This window comes from Haliaeetus leucocephalus, unplaced genomic scaffold (genome assembly GCF_000737465.1).
Source record: "Haliaeetus leucocephalus isolate CR32 unplaced genomic scaffold, Haliaeetus_leucocephalus-4.0 Scaffold284, whole genome shotgun sequence".
NCBI classification, from domain to species: Eukaryota; Metazoa; Chordata; class Aves; order Accipitriformes; family Accipitridae; genus Haliaeetus; species Haliaeetus leucocephalus.
Window position 1 is genome coordinate 124,907 of NW_010972720.1, and position 21,991 is coordinate 146,897.

Here is a 21,991-nt window from a genome sequence, read left to right on the forward strand (position 1 = left end):
TCCGGCGGTCGCTCCCCGCCCTTTCCCCGCGGCGCCTTCCCCCTCACCCCGAGGGGTTGCCGGGCTCCTCCGCCTGAGGCGGCCGCTCCCGCCGGCTCCGCGCGGGACCTCTTCACCTCTGGCGCCGCCGCCCCTCAGCCGGCGGCAAGCACCCGCCTCGCTTCTCCCGCCGCTGACCTCTCTCCAGCCCTTCTCCCTCAGCGCCGGCCCCCCTCCAGCGCTTCTCCCTGAGCGCCGAACGCCCTTCCCGCCCTTTTCCCTCAGCGCCGAACGCCCTTCCCGCCCTTTTCCCTCAGCGCCGACCCCTCCTCCCGCCCTTCTCCTTCAGCGCCTCGCGTTGGGCCACTGAGCGCGTACATGGGCCTGTGAGTGGAAGGGCTTAAAAAGGAGAAAGGCAGGCTCGGAAACGAGTGTAACAGTGTCGTGAACCTAGAGGGAGACTGATGAACGCCGGGGCCTGGCAAAAAGCAAAGGGGCTGCCAGTCTCGCGCGGCTGGCTGACTGCACCACCCAGCCCAGGCCACTGCCACTCTCAGGTAACTTGGACAGGGACATCTTTACCCCAGGCACAGTGCTTATTGGCAAGGATCGAAGAGCTTTGCTCTACGTTTCTTCACCTTAGTGCTAAATCCTGCGAGGGCACGGTGTGCTTCACAGCCCCAGATGCAAAAGTGTATTAATCCCAGTGCACAGGGGTGCAAACTCCTAACAAAATTCCTTTGAGATTTTAAGAGATGTTGAAGACACTCACCAGTAAAGTGGCAATTTGTCCATGAGTTCAGTTTTTACCTGTCTGGCTAGTGATAAATTAAAAAATATGGCATATTGAGAGAGAATAGTATTACAAATGTTCTAGTAGTCTTGAGATAAGGGAAGCTGAATTACAGGTTTCTCAGTCTGAGGTAAGTTGCCTCAGCAAGATCTTAAGATACCATAGATCTTGGACTGAGAAGCCTTCACCTCTTCCCCAATTTAAGAATCTATTAGTTCTTTGAGTTGCTCATTAGCCTTCTTTTCCATTTTATGGTTTCCTTTCCTACTCACAGCTGTGGTAATTCTGGAAAGTTTTGGTATTTTTAATTTTATTTAACTGTTGCTACTTGCAGCCCCTCAGTCACTTTGTTGATGAAGTATTCTGTAAAAGAAGGGTGTGAGTTATTATTACTGGTTTTTTTAACGGTTTAATTTTAACAGCTGTTGTATTTCTTCTAGACCAAGTACTGGTATCACTGCTAGCAAAGCTGAAGGTGTATGAGCTTTTCCATCGCACTTCTACAGTTTCCTTCTAGAAAAATCCTCAGGGAAACTCTTCCAGAAACTTGGAAAAAGGGTGTTTGAGTACCATTGACACTCCTTGACTATTTCACTATGTTTGACACTTTCATATATATACAACAGATAGGTACTTCCAATGCACTCTATAAAAAACACAGATTAGCTCTAACTATGTAACAAATTAATTTACAAATATATTTACAAGTAAAATTAAACGTTTGCATACTAATGGAAAACAAAAATCTAAGCTATGTATGGCATCAAATTACAGCAGGCAGTTACCTAGTATGTTTAAGCACAGGCAACCAGATTTTTTTTTTTTAAAACTTTCAGAGGTGGAAAAAAATGTCTGTTAGTGACTCAAAATAACTGGAGGATTTTGTGGCAACTAGTAAAGGGGGTTGTATCTCTCTCTGCTGCTTAAAGTAGAACTAGCTCTTAAAGATTCTTATTTGAAGGTTACAGACTGGTGTTTGACTTTAGGTCTTGGAAAGGAGATTGCCAATCTTTTCATATTTTATCCTGTTGCTATTTAGAGTAAGATGCAAAATAACAGAGACCTTAACAGAGGTTTTCTACTTTCTCAGGTAAGTACACAAATTACTAGGGTTAAGTGCCATACTTGTTATTATATTTTGGTTTTAGCCCAATTAACAATGAAAATCTTTTGTACTGTGTAACATCTTCATCAGATGGAATGGAAAGCTTGTACAACCAGAAAAGCTTTATAGTTTGTGACATGAGGTTTTGAATGACTCGGACTGCATAGTATTAGAAAATTATTAAGGTTTCAGGAGACCAGACTAGCTATGCTCCATCAAATCTATCGGTAATGAAAAGTATTATCTCTGGGGAGTTCTGTTCATCAGTTGAATTTGCCACGATACTGCAATAGGAATGGAGTGAACATATCAGGCTTAATATCCTTTATCTTGTTTGTATGTTATTATTCATTTTTACATTTTACATGTAGATGGTAAATTATGACAACATTGCATATTATTGCACGTTTATCTTTCAAAATGTGTAGTTGTTCCAAAGTTTTACTCCCTCTAGCATTTGTTTATAGTGATTTACTGCTGTCTACCACCTTTGTAAAGGAGCATACACATTTTTGCAATAAAAATGGAAGGTCTTGATCAAAAATTAAGTAAGTTTCCAAAAGATTCAGTACAGGTCAAAGGATATAAGCATTCCCTAAATCTTAGTAGAATGACATTGGGAAAATTTTTTCATGACTTAATACAGCTGTATAAAACCTTGCCCTAATAAGTTTGCAAGTTACAATGAGTATTTCATTAAGACTTGAAGCCACTGGGAACAAACTGAACACAGATCTTTCACTTTCTGGGCAAATGTTTCTCTCATGCTGTACAGAAGGTAGTAGGTCTACCTGATTTGCACACGTCACCAGTGCAGCTTTATTTGTAAAAGCTCAGTTCCTTTAAAAATTATCTCCGCAGGTGTCTCCAGGCAGATATGTTTTCTTCCAAGAAGTGACAATTTAAACATATAATTCCAAGAACCAGGATTCCATCCACCCCTCCCTGTAGAAAATGCTGAAGATAGCCCAAGGCAGTTTGTTGCTGTTTATATGCAGGCTATTTTTGGCTCCCATTCCAAGGTGGCTAACTCTTATGCATTTAGTGGAGAGGCTGGGTGCCTGACACAGGGTCTGGATTCCACTCTGTGGGGTGACTGCTTAAAAATTAGGCATACAGTGGTTAACTCTTAGATGACCATCTCCTTTTTTGTGTACAGTTTTTAGCCTGGAATTTTTAGAATGACGATTCTGTTCTTATTTGACACTGAAATTACTATAAAATGACCTGAAATAAAATCCTTTTTATTAATTTCATTACAACATGGTAAGGATCCCAATTCATAAGAATGGCATTTGTATACATTGTGAAGTAAGTAAGTATTCCTAATCCAACAGTTAATCTGTTGAAAGTCTGATTAGGGGACAGTGATTGCCTGCATGAAGATGCAAAGAAAGATACTATATTAACCACTGAAATAAAATGTGTGATACTAGCACTTGGTAACACATAAAGATGGTCTGGCACCAATAGGAAGCAATGAGTCTCTTGTGCACTTCTGTCACAACAGTGGGTCCGTGCACTTCCATTGTTGCCAAGGAATAAACTTTAGTAAAAAAAGCAAGGCAATATCTAGAAGACCTTGAGCTAAGAATAAGTGCCAGCCCACTAAATGAATTCAAGTCAGAAAGCAGATATAATGGATGCTGGCAGAAGGGATGGAGGTCTATAACATCTATTTGGAACTACAATTTCTCCTATCTACTCTAGAGAATTTGACTCCCAATAGGCTGGGATCTGGCAGAAACAATCTTACTCACACATTGCTTTTATTTCTGGAAATTATGTGATAAAGGCTGTGGATTAAAGCAGCAGTCTTCATGTTTAATTCTTCCTTTCACTGAGTATCGAAGGAAATGATGTGCCTGAAAAGGTACAAGTGTGCTCTTGGACAGAAAATTTTCTTCCCTGAGACAAAACTCTCACAGGAGTTCTTAATGAGGTGAAAGTACTTCCTTAGGAAAGACAGTAAGGGAGAATTGACAGTGTTACTCATTACACTCTACAAGGCTATAGAAACCAGAAATAAATTTTGATTGTTTCAGAGTTAATACGTGTGTCAGAGTTGTGGGCTCTTTTTAAAGCATACATGTTTTCCAGGGATTTTGTGTGTCATTTCTGAGGGAGAGACTTCTTTTCTGATGATAGGATTACTTAATTTGAGATGTGAAAATTCAGTAGGTAAATTTATTTATACGGTGTAGTATATGGTTACAGATTAATAATTATTTATTATTACAAAAAGATGTACCATTTCTGCTGATAACTCTAAAAATGTTAAGGGTCTTTTCCAACCTAAATAATTCTATGATTCTGTGGGTTTTTCTTTCCCTGGAAGATTTTAAGGTACACAGGGAAGCTATTATTTTAAACTACTTTTAGTAGAAAAAGCCAATTATTTAATTTATTGTCATAAATTAAAAAACTGTTAAGACAAAATGCTGTAGAAAGAAATTATTTTTAAAAAATTAACTTTCACACACTATGTGTTTTCTATGACCTGTGGAGGCAGGCCCTTTAATAATGAGCAAAAATCACATCCTAAAATTCCAGAATAATATTTTAAAATAAAAATAAAAAAAATATTTTAAAACAGCCTAAAATACTGTGTTAAATACAACAGAAATTGCTCATTTAAATGATTAAGTTCTCTGAATTTCTGGGTAGTAAGTGCACTGTACGTTGTACCACTTCCAGGCCTAATGTTGCTTCTACTGGAATTCCAGATAGCGGCAGTCTGCTGAAACATGAGTTCAGTTACCAAATATAGATGAGTGGGGTAAGAATTACATAGTTACAGAGGACAGATGTAACGCACAGGCCACAGTCTTCTCAATGCTTACTGAGGACCAAGCAATCTTTGGTGAATAGCTGGAGCAACTTAAGCCTACTTAGATAAAGAAGGAAAAAAACAACTTTACCCGTTATTACTGTACTTGAGACTCTTCATATTGGCTTGTTCATTGTAAGGTCTGTTTTATATTTTCTGCTAAATTTAATTATTGTACTTTGGGGAGTAATTTTGCAGGATTTCAAAATTCAGAGGAAAAATATGTGCCTTTTTTGTTTTAAAAACTTACTAGATATATTTCTTCCTTCATATTATTCCTTTGAACAGATTGGCTTTGGGTCATATTTTTTTAAGTAATAATTTTTCATTGGACAGGTTCTGCAGATTTAGGATGCTTATACATTTCTTGAAGTGAGTCCTTTGATTTTCTATGGTTTTCCATATTTCATTATTTATCTCTTGAATATCTTAATTTAATTATTCAAATGTTTTCTGAGATTATTGTAATCCAGTACATTTTTAATTTACTATTTACCATATTCCTTAGAGCATCTATATTATTTTCTGAATAAATATTTAAACAGCGTGATATTAAAATGTATGTTTACTTGTAAGTAATTTTTAAATATATATAGCAAATAGGACCCCATAAATAGTTTATACGTAATAAGGCTGGAAGTATAGCTAAACACTGATCTGCATTGTATTTTATGTTTGTTTCTTTAAATGATACAGTATATGGCTTTGCAGGTTACCTAATAAGTAATGATGATGAAAACTGTTATAAATACATTATAGTCTAACTTGGAGAAGCTAGAAATAGCATTCAGAATTTCTGATTATGATCTTATATGCTACTTGATACGGTTTGTGATACTTTACCTCCAGTTTGCTATGGTTACAAATTTCTCTAAAAGAATAGTGGTTTTATGTGTTACAGTGTGTCTGAAAAAAAGCCTTATACTGGAAGCTTCCATTCAGCTGTCTAAAGCTAGACATATAATTCCATTTTTAGGCACCAGACCTTTCTCACCAAGGAGGCTTGCCAGCATCAGAAATTGGCAATAACTAGCACATGTTTAATTTAATCGACTTTACCTAAATACCCAGCTACAGATTGATTTACCTAAATTTAGACACTTGGCTTTGAAAATTATGACATATGTAGCCATTATATTTTTCTAATGAAAAAACTGAGTATCAGGAGGAGATATGCTAATTCATAATACATTCATTTTAATCATTGTATTGGGTGGCTAGCAATAGATGAAATTGTCCTCTGACCCATAACCCATTGAAACACCAGAGCAGCTTGGTGTTGGAAGTCAGAGGAGTTTATCTGAGTGTGTAATGTATCACTTCTTTGAGATGTGAGCAAGCTAGGACCCAGTATGAATCAGATTTAAATAAAAGTATCATTTGAAGCACAGATATTTACCAGTTATCTAAATAGTAAACTAGCACCTTTGTTCATTTGAATACAAAGTTTTAAAAAATAGCTAAGATTAAGGAGACAGAAACTCTCCAGGTTTAACCCTTGGTTCCCTGGCATTCATCCAGTTTATGCCTTAACAGCTGAGCCTCTAGGCCAACTGTTTGCTAGGCTTCTCAGATTCATTCTTTAAAGCTGCTATGTGGTAGTCAGTTATACTGTATATACTTTTTTAGATTTTGTTGACAACAGATTGGCATGGTTTCTAAATTTGTTGCCCCGTAAACACAGATAAAAAGAAAGAAAGATGTAATCCCAGCAAAGAATAAGCCTATCACTGTATTCTATAAAAACATATATCAAATCCTAAAATGCTTTGGTTTCCTTATACTTCTCTTTTATGTGTTGGGTTGTAATCTGTTGGCAAGACAAGCAGGCATATCAGGAGATGCATACGCCAGGCCAAGAATTCCAATAATCTATCAGTCAGTTAATGACTACATGCCGGGTGAGCCCTGGTGAAGTGACTAAAGGGAATTGGAGCTTGCACAAGCTGATGTAAAATACATCCGAGTGCATCTCATGACTGTCAAGCCACCTGTCTATCAGTGGAGAAATACTTTGAACCATGAAGAGAAAATATAATGTTTTTTAAAATCTTGTGCAGAATTAACCTTGTAGAAATTATCGTAAGAAGAAGAGAATTTTCAAGGGCAATTAAAACCACTGATGTTCAACTTAATTAAATGTTTCACAGAAGCAGCAATTACTTTCAAGATCAGATCACTCACAATCTAGTGACCAGCAGGACAAATAAATTTCAACAAGGATAGCTTCAGGCAGATTCTTCCCTTGGGACAAGAGCGGTTTCACTGATGTCTTGTTTCTTGCTGGCTTTACAGAGGCTGAGAACGCTCATTCTCATTCTAAAATCTTGTGGGAAAACTGGAGATGTATAGATGCTTCTGTACTCTGTGAAACTGGTACAGAATATGCATTATACACTTAGATGGTATGGATGATACATAGGTTGTGAAATCTATTTCTTTAGTGTTTTACTTTTAGCATGTGGTAGTTTGATATTCCACTTACTAGTGTTGAGGAAAGTGCTACTAAACTGTATTGAAAGGTAACAAGTTACAAATGTTAACACAAGAAATAAAATAATATTAAACACATTATCTACATTAAACAGAAAGGATAACTTGGAATTTCTAATCCAAACATCCTTGTGTATGTTCTCAACTAGGACACTCTTTTCCTCTTGGAATTTGATGGTTTAGTGGCTGAAAGGCAGTGTTATGGGAAGGAGAAAAGTAAGTATATCCCCCAAATCATCACAAGCCTAAAAACAGAAAAAATGAAGTGTAATAGCATTCATGTGAAATAACAAATCAGATGTGAAATAACAAAACACTCAGACTGGTCTAGTGGAGTTGAGCTTGTGCTAGGCAATGTACAGACAAAGGATGCCTTCACAGTTCTGAAGGAAGATGCTTGAGAAAAATTACTCCTAAGTGCTCTCATTTCCACCTAGACAGTTTGCAGCCCTGGCCCATTCTAACAGAAACCAAGGTTTATGGTATTTCATGCACCGTTGGGTTCTGCTCTTCTCCCAGTTTTGTGTCTACCTTATGGGAACCAGGATATAACAGGATTTTTTTATTGAGAAGGTTTTTCATTAAGGAATTTTATTTGTGTCTTCCAGAATGCAAGACAGAAGCTGTGGCCAGGCATTGCCTCTTTCCTTAATGCTGAAGGAGGCTTACTGTGCAGAGAGAGGCACCAATAAGGGATATCCTGAAACTATGTCAGAAGCTTCATCCTACCATGACTTTTTCTATGATTCTGTATCAGACATACAGAATGGGGAATTTTCAAATGAAATTTCTGCCTTCCTTACCCAGGAGGAGATATGTAAGAGCCTTGATATAGCTCAGGAAGCCATTGCCAATTCCATGAAGGAGGATCAGAATGCAGCACCAGACTTTACTCATTATTTCAACACCTCTCTTTCTAGCACTTCAGAAAGCCCTTCTTTCAGGGATACCAAAATGCATGAGCAAGATGCTTTACAGAGGCCTCAAGCAAGCAGCCTGACTTCATCTCCTGCAAGTCACATTCTCCCAAGGAATCAGAAAGAGCAATCCACCGCACCTCAAACAGCAGGTAATTTTGTCACAGTTTCCAGGAGGCAAGCAAGCACCTCACCTTTGCTAACTGCTAGTCCCAGCTTCATTAGAAGCCTGAAACATTCGGAGAAAGATGGTCCAGGTGTGCCTAAGACAAGCCCAAAGTCTGAATCAGCATCCCAGGGAGAAGTTCCTTTCAGGAACAAGTTGTGTGATAAAGCTGCCACATTCATAGAGGAATTGTCTTCTATATTTAGACAGGCAGCAAAGACAAGAGGCCGAAGTCCTGATGGGGACTCTTCTTCTCCAGACAGTGGATACCTGTCTCCTAAAAAGAAACAGCCAGCTCTAAGTACCTCAGTGACTCAGGAGTTTGACAAGCCCCATCAAGAGACTGAGCCTGAGGCAAAATTGCCTGGAGTTCATCTGAATGGAGAACACTTTTCTGAAAGGGAGAGCATCACTCAGAGCGAAACGGTCCTTTGCCACCCGTTCATCAACATGGAACAGAATCAATCTTCACCACCTCAATTCACTCAGAAGCTCCGGAGCCAGGAAGTTGCCGAAGGAAACAAAGTATTGTTGGAGTGCAGAGTTACTGGCAACCCAGTCCCTCATGTCAGGTAAGCGTGTGCCTTTTAACTAAGTTGCCAGATATCATCATCTTCTAATTGTGGAAGATACTTAAGGACAGGTATCATAGTGGACCTATTCAGAGATAGTCACATAAGAACAGTGAATCGTGCAGTGGTTAGTAAGCACATGGAATTAACAGATTCTCACCTCTTTAGTTCTCTAGAGTGTTTCATTGTTTTCTGCTTGGGATACAAAGTTCTACTTAAATCAAGAGCCACATGGCAAAATTAGAAAAAGAAGTGACTCTAACAACATTCTGTGTGACTGTTACCTCATTAATATAGGTGAAAGAATTCACAATCTGCCCCTGAAGAACATGTATCAGGCAGTTGATACAGTTTTTACTGTCAGTTATTTAGAATGACTCCATGCCCCATACCAATGGGATTTAGGGTCTGTACTATAAGATAACCTAAAATTTTCTAAATCTAGCCAAATATCTTCTTGTGTAAGACATTTCCAGAAGACACTAAGATGGTCGCCATTTCAAAACTTCTTTCAATTCTTTGTAGTGAAATTTATGTGAATTTGCTTTTGTTTGATGATAAAACATAAAAGTAACTGCTGCATAAGTTTGTTTAGTTTAGGTTCTTTATTAACATGTGTTTATAACAGTTATAAAAGCTACATTTGCAGTATCAGTGAGGGCTGAATTAACTCATAATACTTTTCACTGTCTTCCTTTTCTTCTAAAGCTGTTAGAAATTAAGGTCAACCAGCACTTCACAGACAGCATTTGCCACTTCACAGGTCTGAGCCTTAATGCTAATGTGATTGCTTAACACACAGAGAGGTAGATTATACCTCCAGTTTAATAGTTACTCACAAACTCTTTTGGTTTAAAGTCAACTGAGCATATTTGATATTCTCAAAGGAAAAGTCCTTTTCAGACAGGATAGAATTTGTAGTTCCCCATTCAGAACTTCCTGTAAGGTTCTTTTGTTACATCTGAAGACTGCATAACTCTTTTAAAGTTCTCAACACTTCCTTAAAGGAACGTAGCAATCACTTTCCTGTAACACTTGTACTTTAAATTTCTTCATATCTTTTGCTGTGAAGTCTTTAACATTTTGAAATTGCTAATATTTTGCATTGTTACCCCTGATTGCTTGCAGATAGTCACATGTATAGGCCTTGTGGCTATGCAAGCTTAGGAATTCATATCCATCACTAAACAGTGTCTTCATACATACCATCATTGAACTCCTTTGAAATCAGTCTTTAACATATTTTTAGAATCTGTACCTTTTGGTACAGGTTTGCAGAGAGAATAAAGAGAGCTGTCAGTTTGAAGATTTTAGATCTTTGTCAGCAAGATTAAAAAAGTACAGTTTTGAAAAGTCATGTTATGGCTACATGTGCTTAGATATGCTTTCATTCCAAGGTGAAGTTACTTTGCAGAAAATATCTCCAGAGAGTCTTGTTTGTGACTGTTAAAGACAACTGCATTGCCTTTATCCTCACGTAAGTCTTCAGTGAAAACATATCCCAGACAAGCTGAATATTGAGACACTGAAATTTTTACAGGGTCAAAAGATCATTTATAGCAACATCAAGTGTGTTCAGTTGTTCTTGTATACAAAGTGGAAGAAGTTGTACCTCAACACGTTGAGTACATTGGTTATGTACTTGAGCTTAGGTTGTCCTACAAACTGAAGCCAAATGATCTTCTAAACCAAGACAAGCTGTGGATCTAAGTATGCTAAGCAAAGGAATTACATCATGAGCCTTGCCAACAGGTCAGGAAGCTTACCCCAAAAATATAATTGTAATGTCTAAATTGCAATGCCCATCAAGCAATACAACAGCAATGTCATGTCATTAATAGGTGTTTGGTTTGTTTGGTTTTTTTATATCTGCCGGGGAGAAAAGGACAAAAATCACAAGTATGGGTGCAAAAGCCTTACAGTTGTTCATTCTCCTTCAGACTTTCATGAAGCAGGAAAGGGGAATTGTAGAAGTCGCACAATTATGACAGCCAGGGAATCCTCCTCCTTGTGTTTCTTCTCTTAGATTCTTCCTTCCCCCTCACTAAGATATTGCAGCCTGCCAGTGGTACTGATGTAGACACTAGGGCAACACAACTGTTAGCTTCTAGTAGTTCTTTTGTTGTTGTTGTTGGGTTAGGTAATATTATGGCTAACATACTGTTACTGATACTTTTAGTTGTAAAGCAGAGTAGCAGCAACAGACAGAGGGACCACCCTTAAGGAAGAAAAATAATTATTATTAATTGATACTAAAGACCTTTTCACCTAATTTTACCCATCTGTAGGTTAGAAAGTTAACCTGACCAAGTCACCCTAGACTCCATCTTCAGTCACTAGAGAGAAGCACATCTACCAAGAGTCACCTGTGTGGTCCATTGACAAGAAATTAAGGCAAATACTTCAGGCTAAACACTTTATTATTAGCTTGTCATAACAGGTGAGGTAAATCCTACCCATTCCTCCATTGCTATGCCAATGGGTGGCACAGGGAGAAAGAGTTGCCCTGTCAACTCATATCCACAGGTAATGCAACTAGAAGAAAAACCCTGAACTGTCTTTCTTACTGGTAAGAATTCACCATGATACATATTGCCTCAAAGGAACTTAGTTTTCATAGTACTTGAATTTTGAAAACATCTGTACTTCTATAACTTGAACAGCAAACTTTCTTACAAAGTTTTTTGCTAAGAAGGCAAGAGACACAAAGGCTTTTTTATAGGGTACTACTTATCAAGTCATTAATAAGACTATTAAGGTACTGAGAGCCAGTATGTAGAAAATACTGTTTTACTAGAATGAAACGCTGGTTCTGTTGGCTTGAATGTTTTTACCGCCATCACTCTGTTACACCTTAACACACATTTCAATCCTGCTGAGTTACAAAATGTGTTTTGTGGGGTGAAAATGATCCCAGAATAGGCAGCACACAGACATGGAGGATCCCGAAAAACAGAATTACTAAACGTCCATTACATAGACCCTAGGATCAACAGCCATTTACTTTCATAACACAGCAAAAAAACCTCACTGGTGCCATCAGATTCACATACTCTGTGTTTCCTGCCATCAGTACAAGTACAGTTCTGTTCAGAACCGAGTAGAAGTTATTGATTTCTTTTATGAAATACAGCATAGACATTTTAGTTGAGTTTGACAGTAGCAATGAGGTTGCAGTGTTTTAATAGCAAAGATGCACTGTTGTAATGCTTTGGTACCTTGTTGGTCTTATATTATCTGGCAGAACATCAGTCTTTACATCGGTGATATGACTCCAGAACTGTACATAAATATCAACTGAACTAGGAAGTTGTGCGCAAGCTATGAAGCTTTCTTTTGCTTAGGTCTTTTACATCATTGTTGTATTCATTTCAGAGGCTGCTAATATCAAGATGTTTACAAGAAATCTAGAAATAAGCTTTAAATTCTTTAAATTTTATTGTAAACTCTGCTTTTCTGAATAGTATGGGAGCTGTACCTCAAAAATTATTCATTTTGGAAGTCAACACAGTTTTGCACCGTGACCTTTTTGTAATGACGCTGCCTTGGCTGAAGAGGTCACTCGCATACAGCATGGGCAGGGCTCTCGCAGGCTGGATTTCTTCTGAGGGCCGAGCCGCACAAGGGGGAAGAGTAGAGCCCTTCAGCTTTTGAGCGCTGTTGCAAAGCCCATAGAACAAAAGCTAAGACTCATTCAGTGGTTAAGCGACTGGGCCAACCGTTTAAGGACACGGCAAATATTTGCATGCTGTTTGGGTGAGACTCCAAAGTCTGAATCATGGGGAAAGGAGGGCGTTCTTTCTTTTAGAAGATAAGAAAGCATGCAGAAAAATTTGTAGTGGATTCTAGACTACAGTAACATTACTAGGAACTTCTGAACAGTTACATAATGTCACCTATGCACATAACTTCCCCTCTTTCTGGAGCTGAAAGGGAGTTTTCTGATATATCCTGAATATCCAATAAATAGCTAGTATGCTGCAGTGGAAAAAGACAAGCCTATTTAAAACCACCTATATATTGCAGAACAAGTGAAGAATGCTTGCTTTTTGTGCCACTTTCAGGAACATTTCTGCAAATTTGAGTTTTATATGGTTAAAAAAAAAAGCAGAACACCAGTGGTATAATGCTATTTGATCATTCTCTTGTATTTTGGTAATAGAAAAAATCTAATTTTCTGAAGTGCTGTACTTAGACAACTGTTTCATTAGACTGAATTTCTGATTTGTAATACCTTTAGAAAAAAATCTTTGGAGCGTAATCACATGAACTGGAAAGATTTAAATACTACGGTTTTCTGAAGAAACTGGCCAGAGGGAAAAAAGTGTAAAAGGTATTAAACATTTTGTGAAAACTGCTGAATAGGTAGAAGGTAGAAATGGATATTAATGTTATTGCCAAAAGAAGGGCTATAGAACAAGCTGAACAGTTACCTGATCTGTGAGGCATTAAGAGTCAGCCACTTAGCACATGCAAAACTTTCTGAACAGGAGATAGAGATAGGGGCATGAGCCGGGATTACCACCGTCTATACATTTGTACACAGCAATAAAATCTGCAGAAACCAGGCTTCAGTTGTTCTGATTTCTCCCAGAAAAGCCAGTTTTAATAACATAGCCACTGCAAATAATGTTTTTGGAACTCTGTGTGGTAAGCATGATAGAAGTGGAGAGCAACTGGGATTTTAATTTTTTGTCTCAGCTGGGAAGAAAATAACCAGAAGGCATAGTCCCTAAAGCCATGATGAAATAATAATAGTTCAATGGTGACAAGAAAAGCACTGAGTAAATTGTGCTTTTTTTTCCCAGCACCCAAGAAGTTGTCCAGCCTAGTAATGAGCACAGCTGATATTTAGGCAGCATCAAGCCCTGGTGGCCATGAATTCATACAAGTGATCTACAGCAGAGCAAAAGGCCTTCAAAAGAAACTACTTAGGTCTTTCTGACCTTTTAGCATGTTACTGTTTTTCTTTGCATCACATTTTATTCTGGATCCCAATAATCTTTATAGCTGGCTTTCTTACCTTTTCATAGGTTTTTTTGGAGCTAAACTTTCTAAAATCTTCAACATATCCAAAGTCAAGCTAGAATCCTGCCTTAACCTGCTACCCTTCTTATAAGGCTAAGGATAACAAGGTTGCAGAATCTTATTATAAGCAAAGAAACCATCAAATATAGTGTAAGTGTATATTTGAAGGTTATGTGACTAGGAAGGCCTCTAAAATTTTAAGTTCCTTGGATGTTCATAGCTGCATCATATAGAAAGTAAAAAATGTAAATATTATGGTTTGAGTGACAAAACTTGGCCAAAGTAGCTTTGTTCTACAAGAGTAAAATAAGTAAAATTTGACAGAAGAACTTATAACTAGAATCTTAGGGTTGAATCCCAAAAGAAAACAATTAGTTAAATTTCAAGAACCACTACATTTCCTCAAAATTCAATGTCTAACTTACTAGTTCTACTAGCAGAAAATTCTACTAGTTCTACTAGCAGTGACAAAGAAGATTTTGTCACTGGTCAGAACAATTTTATGTTGCTGAACTACCCAAATTCCAACCTAAGACCTAGTAAAGTATTGGGTAGTTTGAGAAGTTCTAGGATACCTGTCTTCTAAAGAAGGTCTAAAGCACATAAAATATAAGTTGAAACAGACAGTTTTTACATTAGTTTCACAACCATTGTATCAGTCAGTAGCTCTCCTTCAAGGTGCATCAGCAGTGCAGTACTTAAAATACCCAAGTTACCATTGAGCTAACTAAAGCAAGTCACTGCTGGGAGTGACTTAGAGCTCTTCAGCATTTGCCTCACTACCTGAATAGTTAATTACTTCTGAGGTCTGCCCTGAACTGTAAGCTGTGATTAAAGTATTTACAGATATTCACCCAGATTCTGTAGCACAACAGCTATTGAAATGCTTTGTGCAAAGTATATTCTCTTCTTTCTTCAAAAGCAAACTGACAAAAAAAAACCCAAACCAAAAAAACCCACACTTTGCACATACTACTTGGCAAGAACAGGGCTTCTTTGCTTTAAGGAATCTATTTGCTCTCATTATAACCATTTTCTTCTCATAAGCGTTGTTTATCTAAATTTCTGTAACAGGTACCTAAAATCCCCACCTAGAAACTTTACTTGCATGTAGTCCAGAAATGTTCTTAGAAAATATAGAAACAAATGCAAAGTACAACACTTAAATTTATAATAAAACCCAAACTACGTTGATTTCTACAACTTCACAAAACTTATGCAGTTTTAAAGCCTTTAAAAGCCTTGTAGTCTGAAAACACACAATAAACCATGTCTCCACCATAGTCTTCCTATCAGGCACAGCTGCAAACAATATTGGATGACAGATTAAGTAATGCTTAACACAAATCTACACAGCTGGGTGGAAATCCAGGTGTACGGGACAATAGCGACTGAACTACCTAGACACTGGTTGGTAGATTTGTAAGTCTTGGGAATGTAAAAGGTATCACAGATGTAGTTTCTACTTCTTTACTAGGCTTGATTTCAGGTAGGAAAACTGTAGTTTAGAGGTAGCATTTAGTTTTGTTTCTTAAAGTCTCTCATTGTGTAAATTTTGTAGTTGTAATGAAACACCAGTGCCTTGGTGGGACATAGAGGTGTTCTACTACTTCTATAATGGCAAGGTTTTAATACTACTTATTTTTTACAAAGTGTGAGTAGCTATCTATGTATGTGTACTAATGGAACATATCTGACAATCCTAGGTATCCTTAGTTCAAAAAAATCTGTTTCTTGGGTGTGTTCCTCACTTTTTTATATGAGCTCTTTAATAGTTGTCTTCAAAACTGTTACTTTTGCATTTTTAAAATCTTAACTATTCAGGTTACAGTTTAGAACCAGGTAGTTCAGGTTCTGCTTTTTAAATGTTTTCATAAGCTTACATACATACTTCTGTTATTCAAGATGGAAACTTTAGTGAAGCTATTTTATGATGAACTCATTTAAAGTATTTGTTAATTCCATTCTTATTTGCTAGCCCAAGACTGAGGAAGGGCTCAAGAACTAAACTTGCTTCTGAACAATGAGATGCTTAATGTGTCTTAACAACAGACTTTACTAGACCATAAGCATTACAATAGCTACAGTGATTGCAGAAATATTTTCAAAAAGATTAAAAGCATTAGTACATGCTCTATGTAGCAGGTGAGGGCTCTTGTGACTTGAAAATGATTAACAGCAATATCTATTATTCTTATACAGTAAAAATCAAATATTTCATTGAAGTTTAATGTGATTCTCACATTATTTCCTATATGTGTGCTTTAAAATGAAGCTTACTAGTTATTGAGAGGGGATAGAAATAGGCAACAATTCTGTTGCAGAAACTGAAGTACTACTTTTTTCCAGCGATAGTATTGACTATACAAATGGTATCTTTCTGAATTTTTGTAGTTTTTGTTATTGAGAATTGTCATTTAAACTTTTTAAAATTCATTACTAATACTCTAACTATAGCAAAGTGCCTCTCCTCTTTTTTTTTCTTGTTTTCTTGTTTTTCTTTTAACACACCCATCTCCTCACATGTTTCTCTAGATGCTCTAGCAATCTTACAGCTTTATCAGAAACCTGCTTCCTCTAGTGCATCTCTAATAGCTTTTATTCAGGTTGTCATGGTTTAACCCCAGCCAGCAACTAAGGACCACGCAGCCGCTCACTCACTTCCCCTCCACCACCAAGTGGGATGGGGGAGAAAATTGGGAAAAGAAGTAAAACTTGTGGGTTGAGATAAGAATGGTTTAATAGAACAGAAAAGGAGAAACTAATAATGATAATGATAACACTAATAAAATGACAACAGTAATAATAAAAGGATTGAAATATACAGGTGATACACAGTGCAATTGCTTACCACCTGCTGACCGGTGCTCAGTTAGTCCCCAAGCAGCGATCCCTCCAGCCCCCGCTCACCCCAGTTTGTATACTGGGCATGATGTCACATGGTATGGAATACCTTGTTGACCAGTTTGGGTCAGCTGCCCTGGCTGTGTCCTGTGCCAACTTCTTGTGCCCCTCCAGCCTTCTTGTTGGCTGGGCATGAGAAGCTGAAAAATCCTTGACTAGACTAAACACTACTTAGCAACAACTGAAAACGTCAGTGTTGTCAACATTCTTCTCATACCTAACTCAAAAACATAGCACTGTACCAGCTACTAGGAAGACAATTAACTCTATCCCAGCTGAAACCAGGACACAGGTATTGATAGTTTTAGAAAGAAGTGACATTTTTCATTTTAACTCAAAAAATTCATATACAAAGTATTTTAACATCCTTTAAGCACAGCAATTTTATCATGTTTCACTTTTTCCTTTGGTGTACTGGATCTTCTGTTTATTGTGTGTATTTGTGGTCGTTTTACTTTAGTTTATTACCAAATGCAATATTTTACAGTAAGAATTGATCTGAAACACTTCCCTTACTTATACAATAGTTTCTATTATTTCATTAATTCACAGTCTTGTTATAATTGTTTATTAATGTTGAGAAGAGTGTGACAAGAAATAGTGGTTCTTTTTTGTCATGTAACCTTTTGTAAACAAGAAGTGTTTCCAGAATATTTTGTGTTTATTTCCTAAAGGAGATAGTTTATAGAGTTAGTTGTTAAAATGCTCCAAAATATAAACTTTGGTTTTATATTGTCCTCATAGTCCGACTGGTTTTCCTTATGAAACTATTTTGGCCAATAAACATGCTTTTATACAGGAATCTACAATAGTCTACTAAACATTTCAGAGTAGAATCCCGCTAATCTGTCTTCTTACTAGTCTTCTGCAAAGAGAGAGTACTTGTTAAGAATGGAGGAAGATTCTTGTACCTAAGGAGTTCCTTGGGTCAGAAATGTTATCTTTGTAGATCTGGATGTTTATCTGTGTATGGAACATTGAAGATCATCTGAAAGTATAGACAGCATGTGTAATATTGCTGAGTATAAATAGAAGGATGTTGTTAGCCATTTTAATCTGGTAGTATATTAATTTCAGAAATCTGCTCAGCAGTAATGTGTTGTCATTCAGTATTTAATTTGCATTCAAATTAAGATAGAATATCTATAGATATGAAACCTATATGTTAATATCCTCAATATTTTTCTGTCACAAGAATATTTTTTCTTACTCCTCCTTGTATCAATAATCTCTTTGTTACTTTTGCTTTTTTTTTCTTCATTTACAAGTCAAAATTATAGCTATTTGCAGTCTTGAACTTGTTATACTTTTAGCCCTTCTTTCATTCTCATTTATTTCCTTTTATAGTCTTGGTTTATTGGACCACGCTATGCCATTCTTATGTCTTTTGTTTGTTTGCTTTCACTAATTTGAGATAAAGCCTATCCATCTCCAGGCATTCCTGGAGTTTCAGTTTCCTTTGGAGCGGATCTGGAATGTAATGTTGAAAGTCACTTCAGTGATATGTGAAACTGCTTCTTAATTCTGTTTGTCTTAGAACAGTGCTCTGGACTAGTGGGCTTTACTGGGGAAGCAAGGGCTTATACCCTAGCGCAAATGGTTAAGCTATTGCAGTGTCTGCCTGTAGTGATTTGTGGCCTGCAGGTTTTGGGTAGATAACATGCATCTTTCAAATATTTTCTTTTCCATTTCTACTCATTTTGTGGCAATGAAAGTCCACACTGTCAGGATTTTCTGCATCGGGGGGAAAACATACAGTGGAGCTAAGGCCTTTTTAGATCATGTACTCATCTGCTTTAAAAAATAGTGTGGCATATCTGAAAAATGCTAGTAGTGCATCAGTTTTCTTAACCTGTAAGTAATAGTCCTTTTACCTTAGAATAGTTGAGAGAGGATTCTTTATTATTTGTCATCATGCTACTTACGAATGGCATTTAGGAGACTCTTGTAGTATATGATAGCCAAATGGTCTATTTGGATGAGGGTTTTTTTGTCTTGCTTTATTGTCTAAAACCATAGAGTACAGTATTTAAAATGGATATCTGGAGAGCCAGGCTCTTTCCTAGGTGAAATGATCTTTACAAAGTCCAGATTGTGCTAACAGGATAATTTATGAAAGTCTTATAAAATAAACAGATTGCTAGAGAACTTAGGGTGAGAAATCCATTGGTGTTACAGAATGAATATTGAGAGATCTAAAATCAAGAATGTGTGGGCATGGTTGAGGGGGAGGCTGGCTGGGGGAGACACGGACTGCTTGCTTGATTGTTTTTTGTAAAAGCCCCAAGGAGGATCTATAGATCGTGGACACTGGGGTTATTCTTATGTTTCATTTATTTCTTGTCTCTGTAGAACAGTTTTGACTACGTGATGTATGCATTTCCTCATCTTTGTTACACAGGCTCTGTGCTTCACCAGGATCTCTTTCTTCAGAGCTGTAATTTTAGTACTTTTCATGAATGCTGAAATATCTTTTGTAGTTTTTTTTAGAAGATTGCATACTTTCTTTTTGGTTTTTCCATCCTGAAAATAGGAAGAATAAAGCCTGTTAGGTGCATGAAGATGGGTGTTATAAGAGGCAATTGTAAAAACAATGGGGTAGTTGTTGAAACTAGGACTGCTCTTTCAAATCGGAATTATGAAGAGAATTCCAGCTCAGTCAGTTTATTTTTCTCTATTTGTGAATGCCAATGTCTTTGTCTTGGTGTATTTCTGATTACATTACTGAAAGTTTAAAAGCATCTCAGTTCACTTCTTTATTCTTTTGTTCTGCTTTGTCTGCCTCTCAGCAAAAGAATACAGATCTGAATTTCCTTGTTAATGCTCCATAAATAAATAATGCATTAACTAGTATAGATAAAAAGTCTCAAAGGTTAGGTGAAAATATTATCAAAGTACGTTTTAAACTGATTCTATGCTTGATGGCTACTGTGAAAAGCTTAAAAATAAATTAATAAAAATTACTGTTCTAAAATAAGAAAAATGGTGCTGCTATCTGCGTAATGAAAATATATATAAAGAACTTGCCTTTTATTGACATAGGAATTGAATGAGACTTGGATGAACTCAAAAAATAACAAGGCACCACATGTCTTCAGAAAGCTTTTTCACTACACTAGATTTGTCCATGTTAAACATTTTTAGTTTAAAAACTAAGCTTAATTGAAGTAGTTTTAAAATACAGATTTTCAACAAAAGTGGTGCTGAAACAGGGCCAGAGGCACTATTCCAAGAGGCTGCTTTTACTTCATGTTTCAGCATTTATTTGTTTAAATCTTATATACTGTCTCTGGGCCTTTCCAGTATCATGCAAAGCATCAACAGCCAAGAGGTCTGACAATGAGGAAATCATTAGCAATCTGCTTGTCACAGACTAATTGAAAGTACCGATCTGTGACAATTAAAACTAAATCTAGATGCTAATAGAACAGAGGCGGGAACAAACCCACGTGTTTTAGGAGTGTACTATTTTATTTGCACTGAAATGTGAACAGAAATGGAGTGGTGAGGCTTTTCATAGAGAGAAGTGTTTGGAGTCGGTAATTCTGGCATCATTACTTATCAATGTTCAACAGGTATGGAGTGCTATTCCAAATCCTATTTAAAATATTATGCTTAATAGTCTTTGACACATTTGCTCATTTGCCTAAAGGCAATACCACATCTTGGACTGTTTAAGTTTCTTAAGGGTAATTACAGCAGTTTAATAACATTACTTAAACAGGACATACCTTTGTAGGACACAATATGTTACTTTATAAATATAAATTAAGTAAATACAATTATCACTTTGAAACTTGATGCTTTAAAAATTCTTTCCTAATAAACAACTTTGTCATGTCTGAAATATGCTCTGTAAATGTGTTCTTGACAATGTGGAAGCTAACTTTAGAGATCTGGATGATAAAATTGAACAAATAGGACTTCTCTGCAAAAATTCGTAGCTGGTGACTGAAAACGTCAGACTTCTGTCAGCTCTAATTGCATGAACTGGACTTCGAAGTAGGTAGAGAAGACTATGGACTAAAAGCTTATCATAGACTAAACATAGAAGAAACTGTTAAACAGCAGTGAATACTGAGCTTATTTTATTAGTTTTAGAACCCATCTGGAAAGTGGTTCTTGCTAACAAGCCTTACAGTGTGATAGGGCTCTTAAGTGGACTGTAAATGTGGATCATTTAATAGGCCATGGGCTTGCCCTTTAAGCCCATGCAAAGGTAAAGGAAGGAGTAAAAGAAATTCCTTGCCCACCTACTCCCTGTCACATATGAAAATAAGAGACTAAGTCCTTCCCATAATATCTGTATTGCCTTCCCTGAACACAGAGATATAAAGACAGCAGGAAGGTTAAGGAATTAGCAGTGCTTTGTTTTTATACCTTGTACAATTGTGCTCACATTTTGAGGTGGGTGGTGCAAGAACAGCAGCAAATAGACATGTTATTTCTGTGAACCCTCTGAAAATCTTCGTTTCAGTGAAACCCATCACTCTGATCAATAGTGAGGCTGGTAGAATAAATAAATAAATTGAAATCCTGTGTAGCTTTTTAGGGTATGTTGGAGAGATGTTCAGGGGATACACCGATGAAAGAAGCCTGTTGTTCCTGCTTTAGGCAGAACTTCACAAAACTTCTGAAGATGAACTATATGCAGAACAGCTGTTTTGTTTGTATCCGAAGCATTATATTGGTTTCTCGCCATGTTACTTATTCACAAAACATTTTATGTTGTCATGAGTTCTCACATTCCATGTGCTTTAGGAAAGAAGTGAAGATTAAAAGATTTTTTTTTTTTTTTACACTTTTGGATATTGAAAAATAATCTGCAGTTATGTAGTAAGGAGATAGCATTTCTTGTAAGATCACAAAATGAACAGAATTTGGAAGTTTAGCTTTGCACAGAATAAACCTTCACTGAGGTGTTGTTCCCTTAGACACTTAAGTGTTTTTTAGCTTTTGTCCTCTAGAAAACTTTTACATGTATTAATATAAGAAATGGACTTAATTGCTACTTTGTGCCCCTGTCAGTTGCCTCGTCTGAGGTGACTCACAAAAGGAGAACTGATCAGTAGGAATAGTGAAAAATTGCAAACAACTGAAATAAGGCACTTGCTTGGATATTGACTCAAGTTTTCAATACCTATATGACATGTTCCTGTAAATCAGGAAATGAGCAGACTTCTTAACTATACATCTAGATAATC

General features: G+C 36.9%; 1 protein-coding gene across 2 annotated transcripts in view; it reads left to right on the forward strand.

The window, feature by feature from the left end:
* Window positions 1-227: 227 nt before the first annotated feature.
* PALLD (palladin, cytoskeletal associated protein) overlaps window positions 228-21,991 on the forward strand; it is a 215,056-nt gene continuing 193,292 nt past the window's right edge. Inside the window, exons 1-3 of one of the 2 annotated variants that reach the window (XM_010569938.1) lie at window positions 228-536; window positions 1,213-1,398; window positions 7,809-8,855. In XM_010569938.1, coding sequence (XP_010568240.1) covers window positions 7,810-8,855 — 1,046 coding nt within the window. In that variant the 5' untranslated portion in view covers window positions 228-536; window positions 1,213-1,398; window position 7,809. Of the gene's footprint in view, window positions 1,399-7,808; window positions 8,856-21,991 lie in introns of both variants that reach the window. The other variant, XM_010569939.1, reaches the window with a different exon arrangement.